At 42.8% G+C, this 23,313-nt stretch overlaps 1 protein-coding gene across 1 annotated transcript in view; it reads left to right on the top strand.

Moving 5' to 3' along the window:
* The window catches only part of LOC115204238 (gamma-aminobutyric acid receptor subunit beta-4), a 45,009-nt gene that overhangs the window by 1,884 nt on the left and 19,812 nt on the right, over positions 1 to 23,313 (top strand). The window contains exons 2-4 of the mRNA XM_029769639.1: positions 633 to 727; positions 19,936 to 20,003; positions 22,811 to 23,031. Of these exons, the coding sequence (XP_029625499.1) occupies positions 633 to 727; positions 19,936 to 20,003; positions 22,811 to 23,031 (384 nt within the window). The remainder of the gene's footprint in view (positions 1 to 632; positions 728 to 19,935; positions 20,004 to 22,810; positions 23,032 to 23,313) is intronic.

Raw genomic sequence — 23,313 nt, 5'->3', positions numbered from 1 at the left:
CCCAGCTGGGCTACAATGCATTATTTTTAAAGAGACTGACAACATTCACCCGCTAATCAAGTAGAGGGGGCCCCAAACTGGGTCTTCCATTTTGCCATTTCGATTTCATAGAGGCCTTTCGTGACAGGAAATTTACGGGAAGTTCGCATTAATTACACTTCACACGCGCATACAAGCATCGACAAAATCTGCTCTTTGATTTCATACTTGTTATTGCCTCATGAATCATGTGGTTAATTACATTGTTATTCAGTGTTAACAACTAACATCTCATGTTATTCAGTGTTAACAATTAACATATCAGGCCTTTCGTTGAATTAGAGCTATTATCTCAAAATACTTCTGTTTTCTCACGGTCCTACTGACACTGACAACCATTTAGATAGGATAGAGGTGAATAAGAGGGGAATCTTTAGCATGCCAGGTGTAGCCTAATTCAGATCCCCTCAAGACAACAGGCTTACCAATTAGAAATGTTGAAATCATCTTTTAGGTTCGGTATTGAATATTGAGCACGTTGAAGGCTGCAAGTCTATTTTGAAACATATTCAAAAGTAGGCTAACTGAGCTTCAAGTTGAGTTTCCACTCAAGGCTCCTGACAGGGTCTTAAAACTGTGATGTCTTTCCTCAGCACCTCCACTGGACAAACTGGAATATCTGTGGCCAAGGCCACCGTGGACAAGTTGCTGAAGGGGTATGACATCCGTCTAAGGCCTGATTTTGGAGGTATGTGAGATATACTGTACCTGTGCTGTGCTTGAAACTGAATACCCACTCCCCTTCATCAATGATGTAGGCTATTGGTCATTATTTTCCTGAACCCAGTTGAAATGTTAGCCTTTGGAACAGCAAAGGCAGATGCTTTGAGGTGACTGCAACCATCTCATTGCTATGCATCTATTCATCACCACATATGGAAGATGGATACTTCTCTAGAAGTGGGGCACACGCATAGAGAACCAGTCTAACACTATGTTTCTTGGGATGGAGCTATATTGAAGGATTGTGAACCAAGGGTTGTGCATGTACACAAAGTCTTTGGAATAGAAAATGACAACAAACTTCAGAAATAGGCTTTGATGCAGCTTGTGCCAAAAGCAATTAATAGTAGGGTCTAGTATACTGTTATAACCATAGAGAACAACATAATGGGTTGAAACACTAGTCTCTCTCTCTCTCTCTCTCTCTCTCTCTCTCTCTCTCTCTCTCTCTCATTCGCTCTCTCTCTCTCTCTCTCTCTCTCATTCGCTCTCTCTCATTCGCTCTCTCTCTCTTTCTCTCTCTCTCTCTCTCTCTCTCTCTCTCTCTCTCGTGTTCTCTCTCTCTCTCATTTAGCCTGCTGGTCATTAGTGGGAGCAGAACCTTTGAATGATGCTTTGCTTAATGGTCTACACTTGAGATCACCATAAAAACAGTGCAGGAAGCTTTTTCTCGTCCAGCTCTATCCCTGCTTTGCAGCCCTAGTCAGTTCCTATTGCTCCTCCACACTTTGGCACACTAAGTTGTTAGTCTGAGTGTCCCGGGCAGGCAGTGGCAGCGCCTCTTCCTCCAGCCACGGCTGCCTCAGGCCAGGGAGCTGTAGTCCATCACATCCTGATAACTCCATCATCAGTCAGCCACTTCTCTTCTGACAGAACTGCTGATCAACTTCAGCTCCGGAGAGCCAAAAGAACTTGACCTGCCTTTTAACTGGTGCCCCATGCTGGACTCTGACAGTGTGGCTATTGTGCTGTAAGTCTGAACCAGAATAGAGAACTCCCAGTCCAAACCAGAACAGAGAACTCCCAGCCCAAACCAGAATAAAGGAAATTGGCCTAGAACACTATCCTTGTTGAGGATTGAGGCTGTAGTTTAAACGGTTGCCCAGGGTGCTGCCGTGGGAACCAGTTGATGTGTGGTGGCCTTAACTCTGGTAGCTCCGTATGAAAAGCCCAGGCGGCACTCGCTCCACACAGCCCCCTGTCCTCTCTCCTCTTCATTGATCTCTGAGCCAAACTGGAATTCAACTGACAGAGCCCTAAAATGGTCAACACAACCCAACACCAGACTTTCACACACTATCCCCCCACCACCACCCCAACAACCACCTCCCTCCACTACTCAGGGGGATCATATCAATGGGATTTCATTCTCTATGCTTTTGTTTAAGGACAAACTAGTAAACCTTTATGTTGTAGTGTGAATGACAACTGTAGGGCTGAAGGGCTACTGTGACTTTTCTCTACCCGTATCTGGGTCCAATTTTGCAGTTTATTTACATACAGTCCAGAGTATGATTAGCAAGGTAAGCAAAATGGTGAGACCACAGTATGCTAAAATAGTATTGTGACACAGCCTAGAAAAATGATACGGATGATATTGTACATCTGTAATGAAACAATAAAGACAGCTTTTCCAACTCACTGTACTCTCCTCTGATATGTTCCTGTAGTGTTCAGTGTTGGGTTAGTTGCTGATGGTGATGCCTTGTATCTTTCTCATCTGACTTCCCGAGTGGTGCAGCGGTCTAAGGCACAGCACAACAGTGCTAGAGGCGTCACTACAGACCTTGGTTCAATCCCAGGCTGTGTCACAGCCAGCCGTGATCAGGAGTCCCATCGGGAGGCTCACAATTGGCCCAGCGTCGTCCGGGTTAGGGGAGGGTTTGGCAGCTGTAGGCTGTCATTGGAAATAAGAATTTGTTCTTATTAACTGACTTGCCTAGTTAAATAAATAAAACAATTGTACTCCTTTAATTTTTTGTGTAGATGATTGGCTTTGGCTCTTACTTCTCAACAAATAGCCCATGGATGTCATGTACTGTCTGACTGAGAAAGAGCCTTTGCTAAGCAGAATCCAAACCACCCTGGTGCTCTGTTGAATCTGATTATGCATTGAGGTAACTAGACAGACAAACAGCACAGGAAAAGAATACATCAAAGTGCTTGATGATGGCCATGGTGGTAAGGTCAGTGGTTGGTTTATAGATGGCATTACATTTATTGTAATGCTATATTTCTGTAAACATTTCTTGATTTGGCTTTGGCTAATGTTACTTGACAATAGGAAGAAATATGTAGAGAAGGAAATGAAGTAAAGCGATAGAGAGAGAGAGTTTATGATGGTAATCATCTCTTGTCTCTGTCCCTTCTTAGAGTAGAAAGTGAAGTGCATTTTAGAAATGTTGTTTATTTGTGTTGTTTCAAGCCTCTTCATTGCCTTTTAAAATGCTACCAAGCCCATGGGCTGTTTGTTTTCACTCACCCGTAAATGCTGTTGTGTAGTCAATATGCAAATGTAGGCCATTGTCAACTGCTGTTTTACATTTAGACAAGAATCTCTTAAATCATAAAGTACACTGCCATCTCTAATTGAACACATGTTTTTATGCACTTATGGACAGATATTGTATGGATTTATATAAAATTCCCACTATAAAAATGAAATGGAATCAGCTATAGTCTCAGCGTTGCTGCCACTAAAGTGATTACCTTCTATAAAGGCTTGATTTACAACCTCTATTATCATGTCAGCTTTCAACAACCTTGATTTCTACGAGATTGTGGTTTCTCATTTGGAGCCAGGCCTTTCAACAAAGACAGCCCCATGTGACCCCACACATGGGCGGTCTCATGATGACAGAGACCATTTAAGGTCATCTCATACAGAACATGTCCCAAAGTTTACTTAGTAAAACTGAAAAGGGAAGCAGTTTCCTGGATACGCAAGGCCAGGATATGAAAACCCAAGGCCAGGATACACAAGTGGGATTTTCACCCCTTTAGTTTTGTGGTTTGAAAATAGGGTCTGTGAGAAAGATGTGGTATGGTTTCAACAGTGACTAATGTGTTGCACTTTAATTTGTTTTAATTTCAACGATGTGAGGACACGTCACCATCCCTCTGTCAATGTAGGGAAGTCACAGCGCTGGGAGCATGTGGACAGTACTAAAGCCCCTCCCACATAAATGCAGGCACGCTTTCTCTCTCTCTCTCTCTCTCTCTCTCTCTCTCTCTCTCCCTCTCTCCCTCTCTCTCTCCCTCTCTCTCTCTCTCTCTCTCTCTCTCTCTCTCCCTCTCTCTCTCTCTCTCTCTCTCTCTCTCTCTCTCTCTCTCTCTCTCTCTCTCTCACACACACACACAGAACTAACAGTCTAATTCTAACTCTTTTCATCCCCATCTTAGTCACCATTCCGTCTCTTTCCCTCTCTCACATAAATACATGCATGCATACACACTCCCTCATACACACTCCTGACCACTCTCTCCGTCACACACACGCCACTCATGCAGGGAAGAACAGAACATGCATACACGTACGCACACAAGCACACAGACACACACAGACACATACACATACGCACGCACGCACGCACACTCACGTACACACACACAAGCAAGCTCCGACTGAATGAGAGGCTGCCTATCTCTTTGCATCAGAGGATCATTTTGTACTGAGATCTCTATCCTAGTCGGCTACCACCAAGATTAGAATCTAAAGAGTACATCCCAGATGGCTATATCTCACTTTTCAGTCCACCTTAATCATGGGGATAGAATGCTACTGTAGCTGCTGAAGTACAGTACATGTTGTCTTTTGGTGGTTTTAAAATATGTTATGATAAGACACACAATGCAAGTTCAATACTGTTAGGCAGCCATGACTTCTGACAAACCATTAGGCCTGTAGTATTTTTTAAATGTTGTGATCTTCATTGAGGACAGGACCAAAAAATAAAATCATCATTCAAAGTCCATCCAAATTCGAAGCTTGACATTGTCTCATAGTAAATTATAACATGATGACCACTTATTAGTTCATTATAATCATTTTGTCTTGAAAAAAATTCCAGACAAGGTTGTCCAGTCTGCCAAACCATCATGTGATCACAGTGGTCAGGTGGTCATATCAGGAAATAAGTGCTGAATAATTAAGGCGATGGTTAAATATGGAGAGCCCATAGAAATGACACCATGAACTGAAACCGCTAATTACATTATCTTTGAGCTGCTCACCATTGGGAGTTTTAAGTGGCCTCAACGGACTTTGTGAAATCTAATAAAAACCAGTGGTCTGTAAATGTACTAGTAAGTGTTTTTCTCTATGTTAGCTACATCCTCTACCATTCGAGCGCCATTGGCAGTTACTTTTAAAAGCTTTGTCAAGTAATTTATAGGCAAATTTGAATTATCGCAGTTGTATCTCACTCTGTCTACATGTCCATCTTCAATATCATTACATGTTGACAGCCTTCTGTGTAATTGTATGTAGGGATGGATATGGCATTTCTCTGCTGTAGCATGTTTTGTCAACTTGATTCTGCTGCAGGGTTTAGCTGGAGGTTGTTGAGCAGCTTAGTCTGTTGTAGTAATATGTGTGTGTTTATAGAAATGTGTTGCCGTACTATACTTCATGCTTCCATATACTGTAGACAACTGTGTACTATTATCTCAAGGTTGAATTAAGAACTTAAACAAGGTGGGCCATACGCATCTGATTTATATGGCAATTTCCATTGCAGGACCTATATATAAGTGGAATGGACCTGTCTCAGACAAATGGCAGCCTGAGGGGAGCAGAACTCGTTAGAGATGTGATTTAACAGCCCTAGCCACAGACAGGGGTGGCCAGTCCACAGAACAACACTGACCCAGGGCTTCTGGGTCCTCCTGGTCCCTTCCCACCATGCATCTGTAACACATATGAGACACCTTTATAAAGCATGAATCATTTATCAGGCAGTATAAAGCACATGGATGTATTCGTATTGTATTAATAGTTATTGTGCATTATACATGCCAAATGCAACCTATATAGCATATATATTATAAAATGTAACAAAATGGAAGGTATTGTGTAATGCTGTCATAGTAAGGGAGATGACTGCTACAATGAGCCCTGTTTTGTAGTATGAGGGCATCACACATTGTTCTCTATCCTCTGGTGATTGTTGTTTCATGGGTTAACTAAACCACAATACCTGTTCTTCCAATACTGTACTTTCAATAAGTCATTTTCTTTATCACTTTGCTAATAGTTGACCTCTCAGTGAATACTTGATTTTGTTAAAGACCATGCTGCTATGCTGCCACACATGGATATTGTGGGTTGCTTCGAGATAAATTGTCTCTCTCATGTTGTGTTATCTCTTTCTGTTGTGAATCTCTGTTTAGAGTGCTAGTTTGTTCTCTACAGCTGTGTAATGATGCTGTTGGATGTCCTGGCTGTGGGCCGTGTTGGTGCTTGGCTGTGGATGAGGGGGCGGGGAGACCGGAGCATGGCTCTGCCTCTGCCTGTGTCTCTGCCTCTTGTCTTGCCCACCGTCATTGATTTGGTAGGTGTGCGGTGCTCTGGATCTTACAGAGGGGAATTCAGTGTAATGATCTCTCACAAGAGTCGCAAAACAAAAAGCGAAGCCCCGGCCGAGTCAGTGCCAAGCGGCGAGAGTGCCCAGCTTAGCAGTCCCCTTCGTCCCACACCCCTCCCCCCAGGAGAACGTACTTTAAATCTAGCTGTCATCACCGCTCATCTAGGCTTCCACCGCTAACAATGCTTGAAATGGAGGTGACATATCACTGGTGCTGTGAACATGCCCCTCACACCCCTGGGCCCAGAGCTAGGCATCCCTGTGTGTGTGTGTGTGTGTGTGTGTGTGTGTGTGTGTGTGTGTGTGTGTGTGTGTGTGTGTGTGTGTGTGTGTGTGTGTGTGTGTGTGTGTGTGTGTGTGTGTGTGTGTGTGTGTGTGTGTGTGTGTGTGTTGGTGGGGGAGGTAGGTAGGTAGGTAGGTTACCTTCATATATGAGAGCAGACATTGGAATGAAAGTTATATAAAATGGAGTAGCATTGTCTTTAGACAAATAATGACAATATGGCATGAAAGACTGTGATATTTAGTGGAAGTTCAGTACAGGCCCAAGGGGGTTACTATGTCGTATTTGTCAGCATGCCCATCCTTAGTTTTCATCCCTACAACTGAAAGGTTGTGGGGATGACACGCTCTCTTCCTGTGTAGGTGCCTCTGTTGCCCGGCTGGCCCTCCTGTGGAGCCAGATTCACAAGCTGCCATGTAACAAACCTTCTTCGATGACTCCCCTAAACCTGTCCTGGGGGTTGGTCTCAGTCTACTGAAAAGCTGATGTCCTGGGAGTTGGTCTCAGTCTACTGTAAAGCTGATGTCCTGGGGGTTGGTCTCAGTCTACTGTAAAGCTGATGTCCTGGGGGTTGGTCTCAGTCTACTGTAAAGCTGATGTCCTAGGGGTTGGTCTCAGTCTACTGTAAAGCTGATGTCCTGGGGGTTGGTCTCAGTCTACTGTAAAGCTGATGTCCTGGGGGTTGGTCTCAGTCTACTGTAAAGCTCCTGTCCTGGGGGTTGGTCTCAGTCTACTGTAAAGCTCCTGTCCTGGGGGTTGGTCCCAGTCTACTGTAAAGCTGATGTCCTGGGGGTTGGTCTCAGTCTACTGTAAAGCTCCTGTCCTGGGGGTTGGTCCCAGTCTACTGTAAAGCTGATGTCCTGGGGGTTGGTCCCAGTCTACTGTAAAGCTGATGTCCTGGGGGTTGGTCTCAGTCTACTGTAAAGCTGATGTCCTGGGGGTTGGTCTCAGTCTACTGTAAAGCTGATGTCCTGGGGGTTGGTCTCAGTCTACTGTAAAGCTGATGTTCTGGGGGTTGGTCTCAGTCTACTGTAAAGCTCCTGTCCTGGGGGTTGGTCTCAGTCTACTGTAAAGCTCCTGTCCTGGGGGTTGGTCTCAGTCTACTGTAAAGCTCCTGTCCTGGGGGTTGGTCCCAGTCTACTGTAAAGCTGATGTCCTGGGGGTTGGTCTCAGTCTACTGTAAAGCTCCTGTCCTGGGGGTTGGTCCCAGTCTACTGTAAAGCTGATGTCCTGGGGGTTGGTCCCAGTCTACTGTAAAGCTGATGTCCTGGGGGTTGGTCTCAGTCTACTGTAAAGCTGATGTCCTGGGGGTTGGTCTCAGTCTACTGTAAAGCTGATGTCCTGGGGGTTGGTCTCAGTCTACTGTAAAGCTGATGTTCTGGGGGTTGGTCTCAGTCTACTGTAAAGCTCCTGTCCTGGGGGTTGGTCTCAGTCTACTGTAAAGCTCCTGTCCTGGGGATTGGTCCCAGTCTACTGTAAAGCTCCTGTCCTGGGGGGGTGGTCCCAGTCTACTGTAAAGCTGATGTCCTGGGGGGTGGTCCCAGTCTACTGTAAAGCTCCTGTCCTGGGGGTTGGTCTCAGTCTACTGTAAAGCTCCTGAATTGGGGGTTGGTCTCAGTCTACTGTAAAGCTCCTGAATTGGGGGTTGGTCCCAGTCTACTGTAAAGCTCCTGTCCTGGGGGGTGGTCTCAGTCTACTGTAAAGCTCCTGTCTTGGGGGTTGGTCCCAGTCTACTGTAAAGCTCCTGAATTGGGGGTTGGTCTCAGTCTACTGTAAAGCTCCTGAATTGGGGGTTGGTCTCAGTCTACTGTAAAGCTCCTGAATTGGGGGTTGGTCTCAGTCTACTGTAAAGCTCCTGAATTGGGGGTTGGTCTCAGTCTACTGTAAAGCTCCTATCCTGGGGGTGGGCCCAGTCTACTGTAAAGCTCCTGAATTGGGGGGTGGTCTCAGTCTACTGTAAAGCTCCTGAATTGGGGGTTGGTCTCAGTCTACTGTAAAGCTCCTGAATTGGGGGTTGGTCTCAGTCTACTGTAAAGCTCCTGAATTGGGGGGTGGTCTCAGTCTACTGTAAAGCTCCTGAATTGGGGGTTGGTCTCAGTCTACTGTAAAGCTCCTGGCCATTAGTGTTATTGGTTCCAGTCCAAGGATGAGTTCCAGGATCCTGTACAGTATGGAGTACAGTGAGGGCCTCCAGCCATGTGGAGTAGGAGTCTGAGACGCGTCATTCAGCCATAACCATAAGCACCTGGGCTCCCACTATGGGTGACCCAGGCACACACTCCAACACTCTAACACTCTCAGTGCCAGTTCACCCCTCAGCCATGGCATCAGAGCACGGCCACCAGTCAGTCCCCCTCCTTCTCACGCAACCCTCTTTTTACTGATCTCATTCCCCATTGAGCCCAAATGAGTCCCAGCTGCAGCCTGATCTCATTTGTAATGGCAGAGCAGTAAATGTAGTCATGAAACAGCACAGTCATTGCAGTGACGTTGATGCTCAGTACAGTACAATATTTATGTACATCTCACTGACCGAATGCAAAAGTTGTTCATGAGATTCAATCGTGTCTTCCATCTGAGAAGGCGAGGCCTAGCTATCATAATAGCTGTTGTTCATCTTCTTTGCTATATTATCTGTAGCAGTATCACATAAAACACGCCCCCTCAAGTCTGTTTATGAAAGCAGAATGGCTCACACAGAACATTTACTCTTTACATACAGTGTGGAGAGAGAGTGATTCCTGTGCTTTGCAGGGTGACCATTATAAACATGACTCGTATTTAATGCATACGAGCCCATCCGTACAAACTTCATATATCGGTAACAGCCCGTAAATGTTTTATACAGATTTTCCCATGATGCTCCGATCTACATTTCACCCAACAGCTCTAGCATGTTGGAGGCTATCTGTTCTTGGTGTGTCTCCACATGTTAAATGATGGGCCGACTGTAACAGTGCAGAATGAATTCCCATTCAGCACAAAACAGGAGTGAGTTGTCAGAACAGCAGGATGGACGTTTGGGTGTACAGGATTGATATCTATCCTGATGAAGAGAGAACAGCAAATGATTTATTGCAGAGGGAGTAGAAGGTGAAAAGGGGTGTGGGGGGCATGGCTGGGGGGCAGGGATGGGGGGCATGGCTCGGGGGCAGGGATGGGGGGCATTGATGGGGGGCATGGGTGGGGAGCAGGGATGGGCCAGGGTGTGGGGGGCAGGGATGGGGGGCAGGGTGTGACGGACGGCATGCAGGCGATGAAAGTTGCTTCATCTTCAAATTCAGCAACTTTGAACTGGAGAGAGAAAAGAAGCGCTGATGGAAATTACACCCAAATGCATCCCAGCGGACTGCGAAGTACAGAAACCAAAAGTCGCACACTGTCAAGGCATCTTGCACGCAGGGCATTTTTCTCCTTTTCGACTCCCCTCCTCATGCCCCCAGTGACGCCCTTTTTGCACCCCCAGTGATTGATGGGAGATGTGTACTTGAGCGGGTCGGGAGGGACCGGCCAAGGGCAGGATGCGGCTATCCAATTGTTTAGATAGATAAACAAGGAAAGAAATGCCATTTGCGGCACCCAGAGATTGATGCCACCAGCCCCAATTCCAGGAAGCATGTTCAAAAGCCCATCTCATTACTGAAACTCAGCTTTCTGGAGTCATTGGATAGTTTTGTTGGATGGGGCCGGTGTCCTTCTGCATGCTCTGTCCCTCTTTCTCCCTCTCCCTCTCTCTTTCTCATGTACTCTGTCTTCACTGTGCCCTCTATGTCTGACGTCACTATATAACTAGTGGAATGATTTCCCTTCATCCATCCACGATCATGTCAACTCAGAAGGCTATTTCATTAGCATTAGTAACGTTAATTGTATGTCTGATCTCTGTGGCTCTGATGAGACAATGTAGTATTTTGGTTTACTAATGCAGTCATTGGTCGGCTTTCCCAGACCCAGATTAAACTACAGATGCAGGATCTTAATTTGGCCTGTTGTGCAGGAAATTTCCTGAAACAACAGGGTAATCTAATTAAGATCCTACACCTGTAGCTTGCAGATCAGGGGCTTCTCAACGACAGGTGTGTTGGTGATGGAGGTTCTGTTACCATAAGTGGTTGAGGAAAGCAATGAACATTGTATGAGGGAGAGTCATTTGAAGACATGCTTTCCAGCGTGTAAATAGGAATACATTGAGAACTCCACTTATGTAGCACAGCTGTCAATACCAATACACCTCTGCTTTCACAACTGCATCGACTGTCACTACTGCTACTACTAATAATATTAACCAATATATCATGATAACAACCACAATGAAAAATGACGATGTGGACTAATTATATACGATTCCGTTGTTCGTCTCCACAGTGCTCTTGATAGTGTGGCTGTTTCTGAGGACTATTAAAGCGTAACGAGCCAACCCTTAATTATGACTCATAGCTTCCAGCTACACATGTTGGAAATGTCAACAATCTATTGAGGATGACAAATATCAGGTATGATGGATATTCAATCCCTTGGCCTATGTCTCGGGAAGAGTATGCATCAGTGGAGGCTGCTGAGGGGAGGACTGCTCATAATAATGGCTGGAATGGAGTCAATAGAATGGCATCAAACTCATCAAACACGTGGTTTCCATGTGGTTGATACCTTTCCGTTGACTCCATTCCAGCCGTTATTATGAGCCATTCCTCCCCTCAGCAGCCTCCACTGGTATGCATGTTGGCACACAACTACAAAGTCATACATTTAATGCATAAAAAGCATTGCATGGCAACACAGCATGCAGGTTTATTGGTTTATTGTCTCAAGAAGGAGCTTTCATGACAGCAGTGGCCATTGAACACAAAAGTGAGTGCAAATTCAACACAATGTATGTAAAGCACCGTGCTTCCCTTGTAATGTTATAGTGAGAATGCTTCGCAGTTGCCATGGAACCCTCTGTTGCTAAGCAATGAGTCAATTATTCGTTTTTTATATCAGAGGCAGAGTGGTATTTTTTGTGCAATGGCGTTATCCAGCAAATGTGTTTTCAGTGTTTAATTGACTGCATCCATGGAATAACATGATCGACACAAACCTCACAAGTAATGCAATTACACCAGAGTAACATGAAATGGGCACAAAGCCAAAGGGCAACAACATCAACATCCTGATCATCTAGAAAGACTACTACTGCAGACACCACCTGACAAATAGCAGTGAGATGACACCTTTCAAAGTAATCCGCTATGTATAGTTGTATTCCTTGTAAGGCATTATACAACACAGTTCTTTTCTGGTGATCAACAGAAAAACAGATGGTAGAAAGGCAGAGAGAAGCCAGTAGAAGGCACTTCATGGTGTGTACTGTATGTGTACTGTATGTGTATGTACCCATGGGCTCCTGACTTTGTCTGAAAGTGGGGGTGCCAAAAAAAAAATATATATATATATACAGTAATTATTTATATATTTTTAACCATTTCCTTCAATTCTACACTGTTTCTTCACACGGAATTTATATTTATGGTTTTGCCACAATAATTTTTGCACACAAGGCCAGAAAAAAATGGCACATTTATCTATATGCTAACGGTGCGCAACAATGCCTAATTTATCATAACCATTACAGATAGCAAATCCTAATTGCTAAATTGCCCCATATACAGTATATTCACTCAATAAAAAAATGAGTGTAATTTAAGATTGATTCATTGAAACTGTAATATCAACTGGTTATATTATAGAACACAGTCTTCAAAAAGGCAGTGGATTTTGCTTAAAGCCTATGTCTGTGTAATGGCATATCCTTGTTTTGTTCATTTTGCAGACAAGACACTCTTATTTCCTGAGCCCCTATCACAGTCAAGACACTCCTATTTTATATTAAAAAACGTGATGTAATATAACAGAATAAAATATATCAGAACATTTCAACGTTGCTAGTGGAACAGTTATTCCCAAAGAGTGATCATTTGAAACGTGGCTCAATTTGGCGAGTTGAAAGACAATTTTTTCAGGGTTATTTTCCATATACAGACGTTTCATTTAGTTTATTCTGCCTATTCTTTGGAATTGTCTAAATGGATAATTCCACATTGGACACTGCATGATGATGAATTATGGCCACAACATCTGTTTGGTGACTAGGCCTAGGCTTCATGATTCTAATGAAAATAAACTCTTCGTCTTTATCAAGCAAATGTTTTTTCCTATATTCAGTGAACTTTGCGAACTGCTAGTGTCTATGTTTAGGAGGGTTATAGCCTAGCCCTAGGCTAACCAATTCTAAATGGCACTAGCAGTTCGCAAAGTAGCCTTAGCGGAAAATAGACGGGATCCAATAATTCCCTACTTCAATCTACCAGTCCATTTTGCATTTGTCATGAACTGTCGTCATTTGGCAAGTAATGTAGTTGTGTATCTCATCAGTTAGATATGTTTTATAGGCCTTTATTTCTGTAGGCCTAATGGGAGCTTGTGTATCTCATCAGATAGATATGTTTTTATAGGCATTTATTTCTGTAGGCCTAATGGGAGCTTGTGTGCGCACTCGTTGTAGAGGGAGCGGTCAGAATGCAATTGAGTGAGTGAGACAGAGAGGAGAAAGGGAATTTAGGGAGCAGTACTGCTTGACGCTTGGCTTGGTTTCTTTTTTGTTGTGCCTCGCAAATGCACATATCGGCCTACAAATGGAGTCAAAGCAAATGAACGTTGAGAGCGTATTCAGGGCGTAGTGGGAGGTGTGGGCTTTGTACTGACACGTGTAGGTCCTGACGTTCTAATTTCGTATCACCAACACGCATTCCAGCTCCACCACTGGCCCCAGCCCTACTTAGATAATTAGGATCATAAATCTTACCTGAGCTACTGCGAAACCAGCACTTTTTCTAGCATGCAGATATACTGTACCTACAGCAAGGGATTCCTTCTCCGTCCCCAACCTCCTACTGTTATGCAATTTCAGATCATTATTATTGTCCTTACCTGTATGACAGAAAACACTGCCGCATCAGGGATAAAAACATACTGAGAAGGGATTGTTGTCCCTGAAGAGGGAGCCAGTCTAAACGGCCCCATCCACCTGAGGTATTCCAGGGACGGAGCCCTCTGTTTAACCCTTTACACTCCTACCCATATGCAGGTTGAAAATGTTAGATTTGGGCACTGATAATATCCTAAATTGGAACGTCGTGGCTGTACAGTATCATCCTATACATGACGTCAGAGCTCTGGCTCTGCGCTTCACAGCTCTGTATGGATATTGACTGACAGCTGTTCTGAACTTGAACACCGCGCACGACAAGAAGTTGCCTCCATCCCTCCCGTGAGTCCTAATGTGCACTTCACATTTCCGAATCATGAAACTCATGTCATATACAGTGTCAACTATTATTGATCACTATGTTTGATGTACAGTTTAGTTACAAGATGACATGGCGTCATAGTCTAGGTTGTTCTGAACAGAATGAGACTATGTTTGTTTATTTGCCGTTGTACACAGACCTGAATGCATTCATATCTATGGGCACCAAAACTATGATCTGTTGCTCTGAATTGCCTTGTGATAGACTAACACTGTCAGATCATATTTTATAACTTCAAATCAAATGGTGTTCGTCACATGCGCCGAATACAACAGGTGTAGACCTTACAGTGAAATGCTTACTTACAAGCCTCTAACCAACAATGCAGTTTAAAAAAAAATATGGATAAGAATAAGGAATTAAACTAACAAGTAATTAAAGAGCAGCAGTAAAATAACAATACCGAGACTATATACCAGGGGGTAACGGTACAGAGTCAATGTGGGGGGGGCACCGGTTAGATGAGGTAATATGTACATGTAGGTAGTGTTATTAAAGTGACTTAGCTCGTCATGTTGGCAATAGAACAAGCTTTCAAATGATGCCCACCTGACCCAGATTGATTTATAATGGACCGTTTTTGGATTGCGTAAACAACAACAGTAATTGTGTGATGGCGGGGATACAGGGTTGTGTTCCAAATGAAACAACTATAAGTGTGCTTGCTCTAGTTTCTCAACAGCACAGCTAGGAAAGCTAAAAAAACACTTTATAGTTGAAGACTCTTCTTTTAGTCATAAAAGTGCATTGAAATGACTTAGAAACTGTGTGGCCACAATCCATTTTATTTGTCTTATGCGGCACCTACCCCATATTTTCCAGGAATAGTCTCATCAAGTTACCAAATGTATCCAGAGTCTTTTCAGATTTTGTTATCGACAAATGTGGCAAAATGTATCCCAATGCTAATAAAATCAACAGTGTAATGTTTGGATTCAGTCTTGTGTCAGGTGAACTGTTGTGTCCTCACCTTTAGTCTAATGCTTTTCCCATTATCTCTAAACTCTTTCCTTTCAATTTCAACCGTGGTTATGCATATGTTTTGCACATTTCTTCCATAAGAAACATTTCAATTTAGCCCTATCCATATAGGTCAATTCCCACGAGAGTAAAGGGTTAATAAAGCCCAGGCACTCCATGATGCCACCTGCTTCACCTTTGACATTTAAATATGGACACAGATGATGGGGCCATCAGGCTGCTGAGTGTAAAAATTGAGGAAAATAACTGAAGTTTTGAGGAAGCAGTGGATCTGCTCAGAGAAGCCCAAGAGCACAACATAAGTAGAGAGAGTAGAGGCAAAATGTCAAACAGAGAAAGGCAGAGAGGTGTGAGGAATCTGTGTGCTAGGGCTTGGAGGGGTCTACAATGCATCAGCTCCATTGACAAACAAACAGTTTTTTCTCATTCACTGGTGCTGTCCATAGATGATTCCTGTTCAGTGGCAGACACAGGAATTTAGTGCTAATGTTTTCTTCCTGTTTTATCATTGTATGTTAGTGAAAATAGACATATTTTTAAAAGTACTCATGCTTTTTTCAATGTTGCTGACAGGATTGCTAAACATTTTAATGTTGTTGTCTGTGTCTGCATTCGCATCGATACTAACCTCAGTGGTGACGAATTTAAACTGAGTTACAGGCCGTGCACTTACTATGCTTCTTGCCATAGGGACCACACCCACCTATGCCAATAGCTGCATCAGATACTCACAGCCACTATCAAAGACTCTGGGATAAACAACTGTAAACCATGGATTAAGAATATCCATTCTTCTTCTGTTCAAGATTTAATTTAAGACTATGGCCAAGTGGTAGAATTTGTTTGGTTCCTAAGAGGGCTGTGCCCTCCTTGGCAGGGGGAATGTGCTGAGATCAGAGGGGAGAGAGGAGACTGGCAGACAATCAAAGATCAGGAGATGAAGTGCCTGGATGCTGGACGCGGAGTGGGATTCAAGCCAGACTTTTTTTAAAGGCTCTTTTCTATACTCCACATTCCTTTAATGTGCCACGTCAATACCCGGCAAGTTATGAGACTCAGCTGGAAGTAGTCCCTACTCTGGGAGATCAGGTCAGAGTTTGATGTCGGCGAACAGCATCAGGTCACAGCAGTCAGTGGCTTAGATGCGGCTTATTGGGAAAGCAGTGGAAAGTGCTGACACACTCTGCTGGGATAATTGCTAATAGTAGTTTGGGTTTGGCTCTGGACATTGCTATATCCCCATCTCACTCACACACACACATTAGCACACACAGACACACAAGCACGCACAAATGGATGCACACACCCACACACTAACACATAATTATCTGATTTAATATCCTGCTTGTTCTATTTTCAGATACCACATTTTCTGAAATGTGTTCCAATGAGAACACGTGAATTGATAAAAGCAGCCATATCTGAGCCGCTCAGGCTGCTGTTGCTGAAGCTATATTTCCTTACAGCTCGCAAAAGTGCATCTGCAGGTAAGTGCTTTTATTTTGAGAAAGCCACTGTGGCAAAGTGGATCCCTCTGTTTCGTTGAAGCAGAGTACAACATATGCAGTAAGAGAGAGAGAGATCCTGGTGCTTTCTGTTTACAACCAGCAAACGAATGTACTTTGACATCTCTGGGGAAAATTGTTACTGGTTGCCTTCACAAAGCGCAATGGAAAATGGCCCCACATTTTCTGTTTTTTTTTCTCAGAAAGAGATGGGTCAGGGAATATGACAAAGCTGCAGGGCATTGAAGAGAGATGTGGACTGCCTTGTCATGGCAGCTGGAGTTGGAGGAGAGGGGGAAAGAAAATAGGATTACAAAAAAAGAGGAGAGATGTGCACTCTAAGTCAAGTGCTGTGCTGGTTAATATTTCAGTGCCAGTATTTTGAGAAACATGGTAATTGTCAGATCGTTCCTGAGTAGGCTGGACCGGGAGTCATCTGCAGATTATTTGAAGGAAGGAAAGAGAGTACACATAAACAACAATAAGGGATTTTACACAGACTCTGAAAATCCCTGTTTTCAAGATTAATTTCACTCCCTTGAAAAATGAGCACAAATTGAAAGGAAATGAATTGAAAGGCATTCTGAGATGCAGTTACAGTAGCCATATTCTTAGGTACATCTTTCCCACAGTCCTCTCTCTGTTTCTTTGTCTGTGTGTCGTTTCTCTGGAGGGAAGATGGAACACCTTTTGCTGGATGGGTCTCCTTTGCCTGGTGTAGTTTGAGAGATTATTTTGTTCAATGCCCAACATTGCAGCACTTGTCCTGTTGTGTGTAAACCCCCTCTGAAATATTAATGCAACTAAAAAAACATTGCTGTTGGTGGCATGCCAGCCATTTCAAAAGCCCGCAGGGAGCTTGTTTCTCATAAGCAAATCTGTGACTCTGTGAGCAAAACACACCTGATGAAGTAGACAATGCCCAGGTAACTGTTCAAGCAACTCTCCCAAGCACTGGTCTGTGCAGATTTTTTCTTATATCAAAGAATTAATTTACTAGACCATATTGGCTACTTTGGAAGCTCTCAATTGTGTGAATGATAACGAAAGATCATTGAAACAGATGTTGAAGTAAAAAAAAATGCTTCAATTGATTGTTTAGGTCCTTACTGTAACAGCTTATCTGCTTATTTGTTAGTGCACGGTACATGACATTTACATAGCTACACACACTAGCTGTAGACCTCTTTTACTTACATCACTCTTAGCTCAAGGAAAAGTAGTTTACCTAAATCATACTGTTGTAATAACTTGCATTGAACCCAGTGGTTGAGATGGTTCTTCCCTGGCCGCTACTAGAAAAAAGGGGAAGCTTTGGAGAAGTCCCGCAACTAAAGTTTGGATGTTACTCTCAGCTTTTTCTGTGTGCATCTGGTCATTGTTTTTGTGCTTACACTTCATGTCTCCTTCACCTGATCATCATGATTCAGTGTTGTGGCAATTGGGAAATGGCTACTGAATTCATTTTGAGGGTGACACATTTCCCTTGTGCAGAGATTTTGGATTTTTTACAGATCAAGGAGTGAACATTTGGGGTGAGGGGAGGGGGGTGTCCTTGCTTTGAGCTCCAAAGTTGGCGCTGCATGAATTATCGCCAGATGTCATGAATGTGAAAAACCTACAGTATGAAATAGCCCAACTTCTAGAGCGTTTAAAATGCCTTTTTTATTTACATTTTTTACATGTGTAGGCCTATCCATTTTAAGGTCAGGTTACAGATTTAGCTACATTCTGTTTCTAACACCAACTTACTGTATGTAGATAAACTGTATCCTCATGTATGTTAATTGATTAAGCAGATGCTCCTATCCAGAGATATTCACAAGTTAAGTGACATTCAGAATATATTTTTAGTGTGAGTACTGTCAGTATGTTTCTGCAGTTTTCCAAAACAATTGCCTACACATGCCCTCATCTTCTAGACAGAGAGCTCTTAAAGTACAATTTAGTCATTTAGCAGACACACTTATCCAGAGAAATTAGGGTTAAGTGCCTTGCTTAAGCATACATTGACAGACTTTTCACCTAGTCAGCTCGGGGATTCGAACCAGTGACCTTTTGGCCCAAGGATCTTAACCGCTAGGCTATCTGCCACCTGTGGCACATTGACCATGCCACCATTTCAGCATCACTCTTTGACACAACCTATGAACCTTTTAGATGGTGCATAAACAGTATATGGACAGGTGAATTTATGTTAAATATGCACACATTTTCAAATCAATTATTAATTGAACACAAGATTATACACAAGATGCGCACTCTTCTCGTGCCCTGCAGTCACATGTTCAGCACAGCACTTCTTAAAACCAAAGATTCAACATTAGCTTTGACGAATACACAATGACAACTGCTATTTGTTATGGGAGAAAAGGTCTCTCAACCGGTTTCTTCTAATATCCTTGATTTTAACGAAGGTTAAAGCACTCCCCGGGGCAAGGCTCTGTACAGGGCTGACTAACTCCTCACTACTAAGACAAAGGCCAAATTGAGTAAATGAGTCATACACAGTAGTTGAGTATACAGTATATGTGGATAATTGTAAGCCTTGCTAGTACTGTGACTAGGCCCACAGGTGCACGCACATAATGCCGTTTTAATTTGTTATTTTAACCTACTCAACACAGATCTACAGTCCGTTATAGAATCCAGGCCACTTTATACTGAAGGCCAGTTATATCTGAATGTAACTAAAACTGAAGGAACATTTCCTTTAATTATTCTCTTTGACATTGCTGAATATCAACACACTTTGACATCCCTTTCACTTTAATGTTTCAGTTTCTTGTAAGGAGAAAGCGGTAGGATGAGATAATACGATTGCATGATTTGAAGGGGGGGAGAATATTGAGCGTGAAATTAGCATGGTGTACCTGAATGTCATATAGATTCAAATTTTATGAAGATTAAAGAAAGATTTAGTCCGATTTTATATGGCTGTTTAAACACAGTGACCCTGAAGAGACACTCTTTCCTCCCAAAAATTGGATGTTACAATTCATTTGCCTCTGCATTTTAGTCTTTTTGTGGCACTTTATTCTGCCGCCCTTTTGGTCACTTTGCACATACTGTATGAGAAAGGTAAATGGGTTCAAGGTTTAAGTAATGCTGGTCTGTTTCCTTCATGCTTTCCTCCTGTGTCTCCTCTTGTCTATCTCGCTACCATCAATGGCCTACTCCTGCTCATATGAGGCTTGTTCCCACAGGTTTCAGAGAATGTTTAATTCACTGATACTCTCTCCCACATCATAAATGTCCAGTTCTAGTTTCATGCATAATGCATCACCCAAAAAATAGTTATATCATGGTACATGCTGTAATATCATGATAATTCACTGAGATAACCCACCATGTGAAGAGAATTTGTTTTCCTACGTTATTTTTAAAACAGAGGCCAAAAGTGTATTTCTGGCTGAGTGTAAATAATCTGTGTGAGTTTGTGTGTGACTGCACGGCCTCCTGTGTTCCCTCAGGTGCCCCAGTCATCGTAGGAATGAGCATCAACATCGCTAGCATTGACTCCATCTCAGAAGTGAACATGGTGAGTTACAAAACCCCTTCTCTTACAGTAGCACTGTCCATACAGAACATCAACTCAATGTGTCAATTCTTATTTATAAGGGTACTGTAATGAATACTCAGGGAGAAAGAGGTGTAGATTCACACGCAGAGCGCAGCAGATGTTTATTAAGCCTTCGCAGAAGGCAGGAATCATGGTCACAGGCAGGCAATGGTCAAACACAGGTAGGCATTCAAAAACTAACAATACCTCACAACCATATAAACAGAAAGAACTGAACTAAATAGGGGGCTGATGAGACCAGGTGAGAAACAAACTCAGGTGAAATCAATGAACAAAAATGAAAGACAGGGCTACGTTCAAGAACACAAAGAAACAGGGCTACGTTCAAAGAAAAAGGACACAAGGTTGACTAAGAAAAGAAAAGCTGAACCTTACAGGTACCTAGTTGCAAACACTCAAATTGAACTAATTAAATGACCCTTGGACCCTTTCTTGATTTCTTGATTATTCACAAAATAATATAATAATATAATCTGACCACATAAAGATGATCTAACTATGTGCAAGAGACTATAGCCGAGTTACAGTATCAAGAAATCAAGAAAGGGTCCAAGGGTCTTTGAGTGTTTGCAACGCAATACCATTTCAATCAGTCATATTTGCCCTTGCCAACATTAGATAACCATAGACATGTCGTGCATCTGTTTTGCTTGATTATATTACGCGTTAACTTGTGTTCATTAGAGAGCAGTGAGAAATCAGGCACAGTCTTGTGCATCCTTAAAGAAGACAATATGGCTGGTGTCTCAGCAATGACATCATTCTGTCGCTCTCCTCTCCCTTGTATTTAAAAATATATAATTGTATTTAGTGTGGCACAGTCACACTCAGAGTTCACTCCACCCACAAGCCAGAAGAGCTTTGCTGTTGGGTTTTGGGTTTGTTCTCCCTACAACAGTGCCATTTGGGGTCACAAGAGGATTTTCATCCAGTTTCAAGTGACAGCAGATATCATGTTTAATTTGTTAGAGGTAGTCACTAATGTATTTAGCTGTTTTCTTTATTTTTAAGCACATGCAAGTGAGGCCCTTTGATTTATTCATCTTGAAGTTATTGTAGAGATGTATTTTGTACCCCTGTGTTTTTAAAGACACAGCAAGTTTTAGCTTATGTTGTATGTTATTTTGGTTTCCCTGGACATTTGAGAAGGCAGCATCAAGTTCAAAGCTGAAAAGGTTGAACAAACTTCTGGTGAACAAAGACAGACAGAAAACAATATGACATTTGTCAACTTGGAAAACTCTTGATAATCTCAACATGTGTGTTATGCCTAACACCATAACTTGTCTATTTTAGCTGTTCATTTTTGTACTTTGTCAGCAAGCCAACATAGTCATAGCAAAAGAATAACAAATTTCACCCAAAATAAATGCAATCGGACAAAAGCCATGTAAAAACAAATATTTCATTAAAAAAAACATTTAATTTAATTATATTTTTTCAGGATGCTGCAAATATATATAATTTTATGGAAAATATGGACTAGCCTTTTCATAGGGTAAGACAGAGAATGTAGGTCATGTCCAGCTGAATAACTACTCAGATTAGCTCTCAGTCCGCTTATAATATGTGACGTACATTATGGTTCACTTGTATTTTAAGACAATTATATTGAGATTTCGGGACACTGAGGTTCCCAGAATAATTGGCAGCATTTATCATGCAATATTCAGAAGGACTGTACTGTCATCGGAGGACGTATTAATCTTAACTTGGCCTTTAAATCACTTCCCTGTAAGTCTTTCCTTTCATTATGGTTCCATTGTATCCTAGAAAATCACTGTTAGCGCTTTCTGATATTCTGTGCCCATAATGATTATGATAATACATGTAATGGTAGTATGTGTATGGTGTCGGATAGGGCAAGTACAGTAGGGGTAACTTGTACTTCCCATAGTTGGAGCTTGGAGTTGGATAGGGCGAGTACAGTAGGAGTAACTTGTACTTCCCATAGTTGGAGCTTGGAGTTGGATAGGGCAAGAACAGTAGGGGTAACTTGTACTTCCCATAGTTGGAGCTTGGAGTTGGATAGGGCAAGTACAGTAGGGGTAACTTGTACTTCCCATAGTTGGAGCTTGGAGTTGGATAGGGCGAGTACAGTAGGGGTAACTTGTACTTCACATAGTTGGAGCTTGGAGTTGGATAGGGCAAGTACAGTAGGGGTAACTTGTACTTCCCATAGTTGGAGCTTGGAGTTGGATAGGGCGAGTACAGTAGGAGTACCTTGTACTTCCCATAGTTGGAGCTTGGAGTTGGATAGGGCGAGTACAGTAGGAGTACCTTGTACTTCCCATAGTTGGAGCTTGGAGTTGGATAGGGCAAGTACAGTAGGGGTAACTTGTACTTCCCATAGTTGGAGCTTGGAGTTGGATAGGGCAAGTACAGTAGGGGTAACTTGTACTTCCCATAGTTGGAGCTTGGAGTTGGATAGGGCGAGTACAGTAGGGGTAACTTGTACTTCCCATAGTTGGAGCTTGGAGTTGGATAGGGCAAGTACAGTAGGGGTAACTTGTACTTCCCATAGTTGGAGCTTGGAGTTGGATAGGGCAAGTACAGTAGGAGTAACTTGTACTTTCCAGAGTTGGAGCTTGGAGTTGGATAGGGCGAGTACAGTAGGAGTAACTTGTACTTCCCATAGTTGGAGCTTGGAGTTGGATAGGGCAAGTACAGTAGGAGTAACTTGTACTTCGCATAGTTGGAGCTTTTGTTTATGCATAACAACTAGTTCTTCTCAATCTGACAGTGCTGTCTCCCCTTTTTCACAGGATTATACCATCACAATGTATTTCCAGCAAAGTTGGCGAGACAAGCGTTTGGCATACGCTGAGCTGCCCCTCAACCTGACTCTGGATAACCGCGTGGCGGACCAGCTGTGGCTCCCAGACACCTACTTCCTTAACGACAAGAAGTCCTTTCTGCATGGTGTGACAGTAAAGAACCGTATGATTCGACTGCATCCTGATGGCACCGTGTTATATGGACTCAGGTAAAGCTAACTTTCATTGGAATTCTACTGTACCTAAAGTGGTTAAAGCCTGGCCTGTAAGACAGGACTGGAAGAGACCTTGGGAACAGTGAGGCATGGGAGGAAATGGGTCTGTGTCTAAATAGTATCACGACCCTCCCGCCTTTTAATCTTCCTTCCTTCCTTCCAAGAAATTAACAGTCCAGAGAATCACTGATGAAAACACAACTAACTTGAATTATTTTGCTGAAGTGCTGAAGCCAGAATTCAATTGTAAATAGTTATAGCCTGCCTTGACAATGA

Source organism: Salmo trutta, chromosome 12 (assembly GCF_901001165.1).
Source record: "Salmo trutta chromosome 12, fSalTru1.1, whole genome shotgun sequence".
Taxonomy (NCBI): Eukaryota; Metazoa; Chordata; class Actinopteri; order Salmoniformes; family Salmonidae; genus Salmo; species Salmo trutta.
The sequence above is the reverse complement of the archived record's forward strand: the minus strand, read 5'-3'. Positions and strand labels throughout refer to the sequence as shown.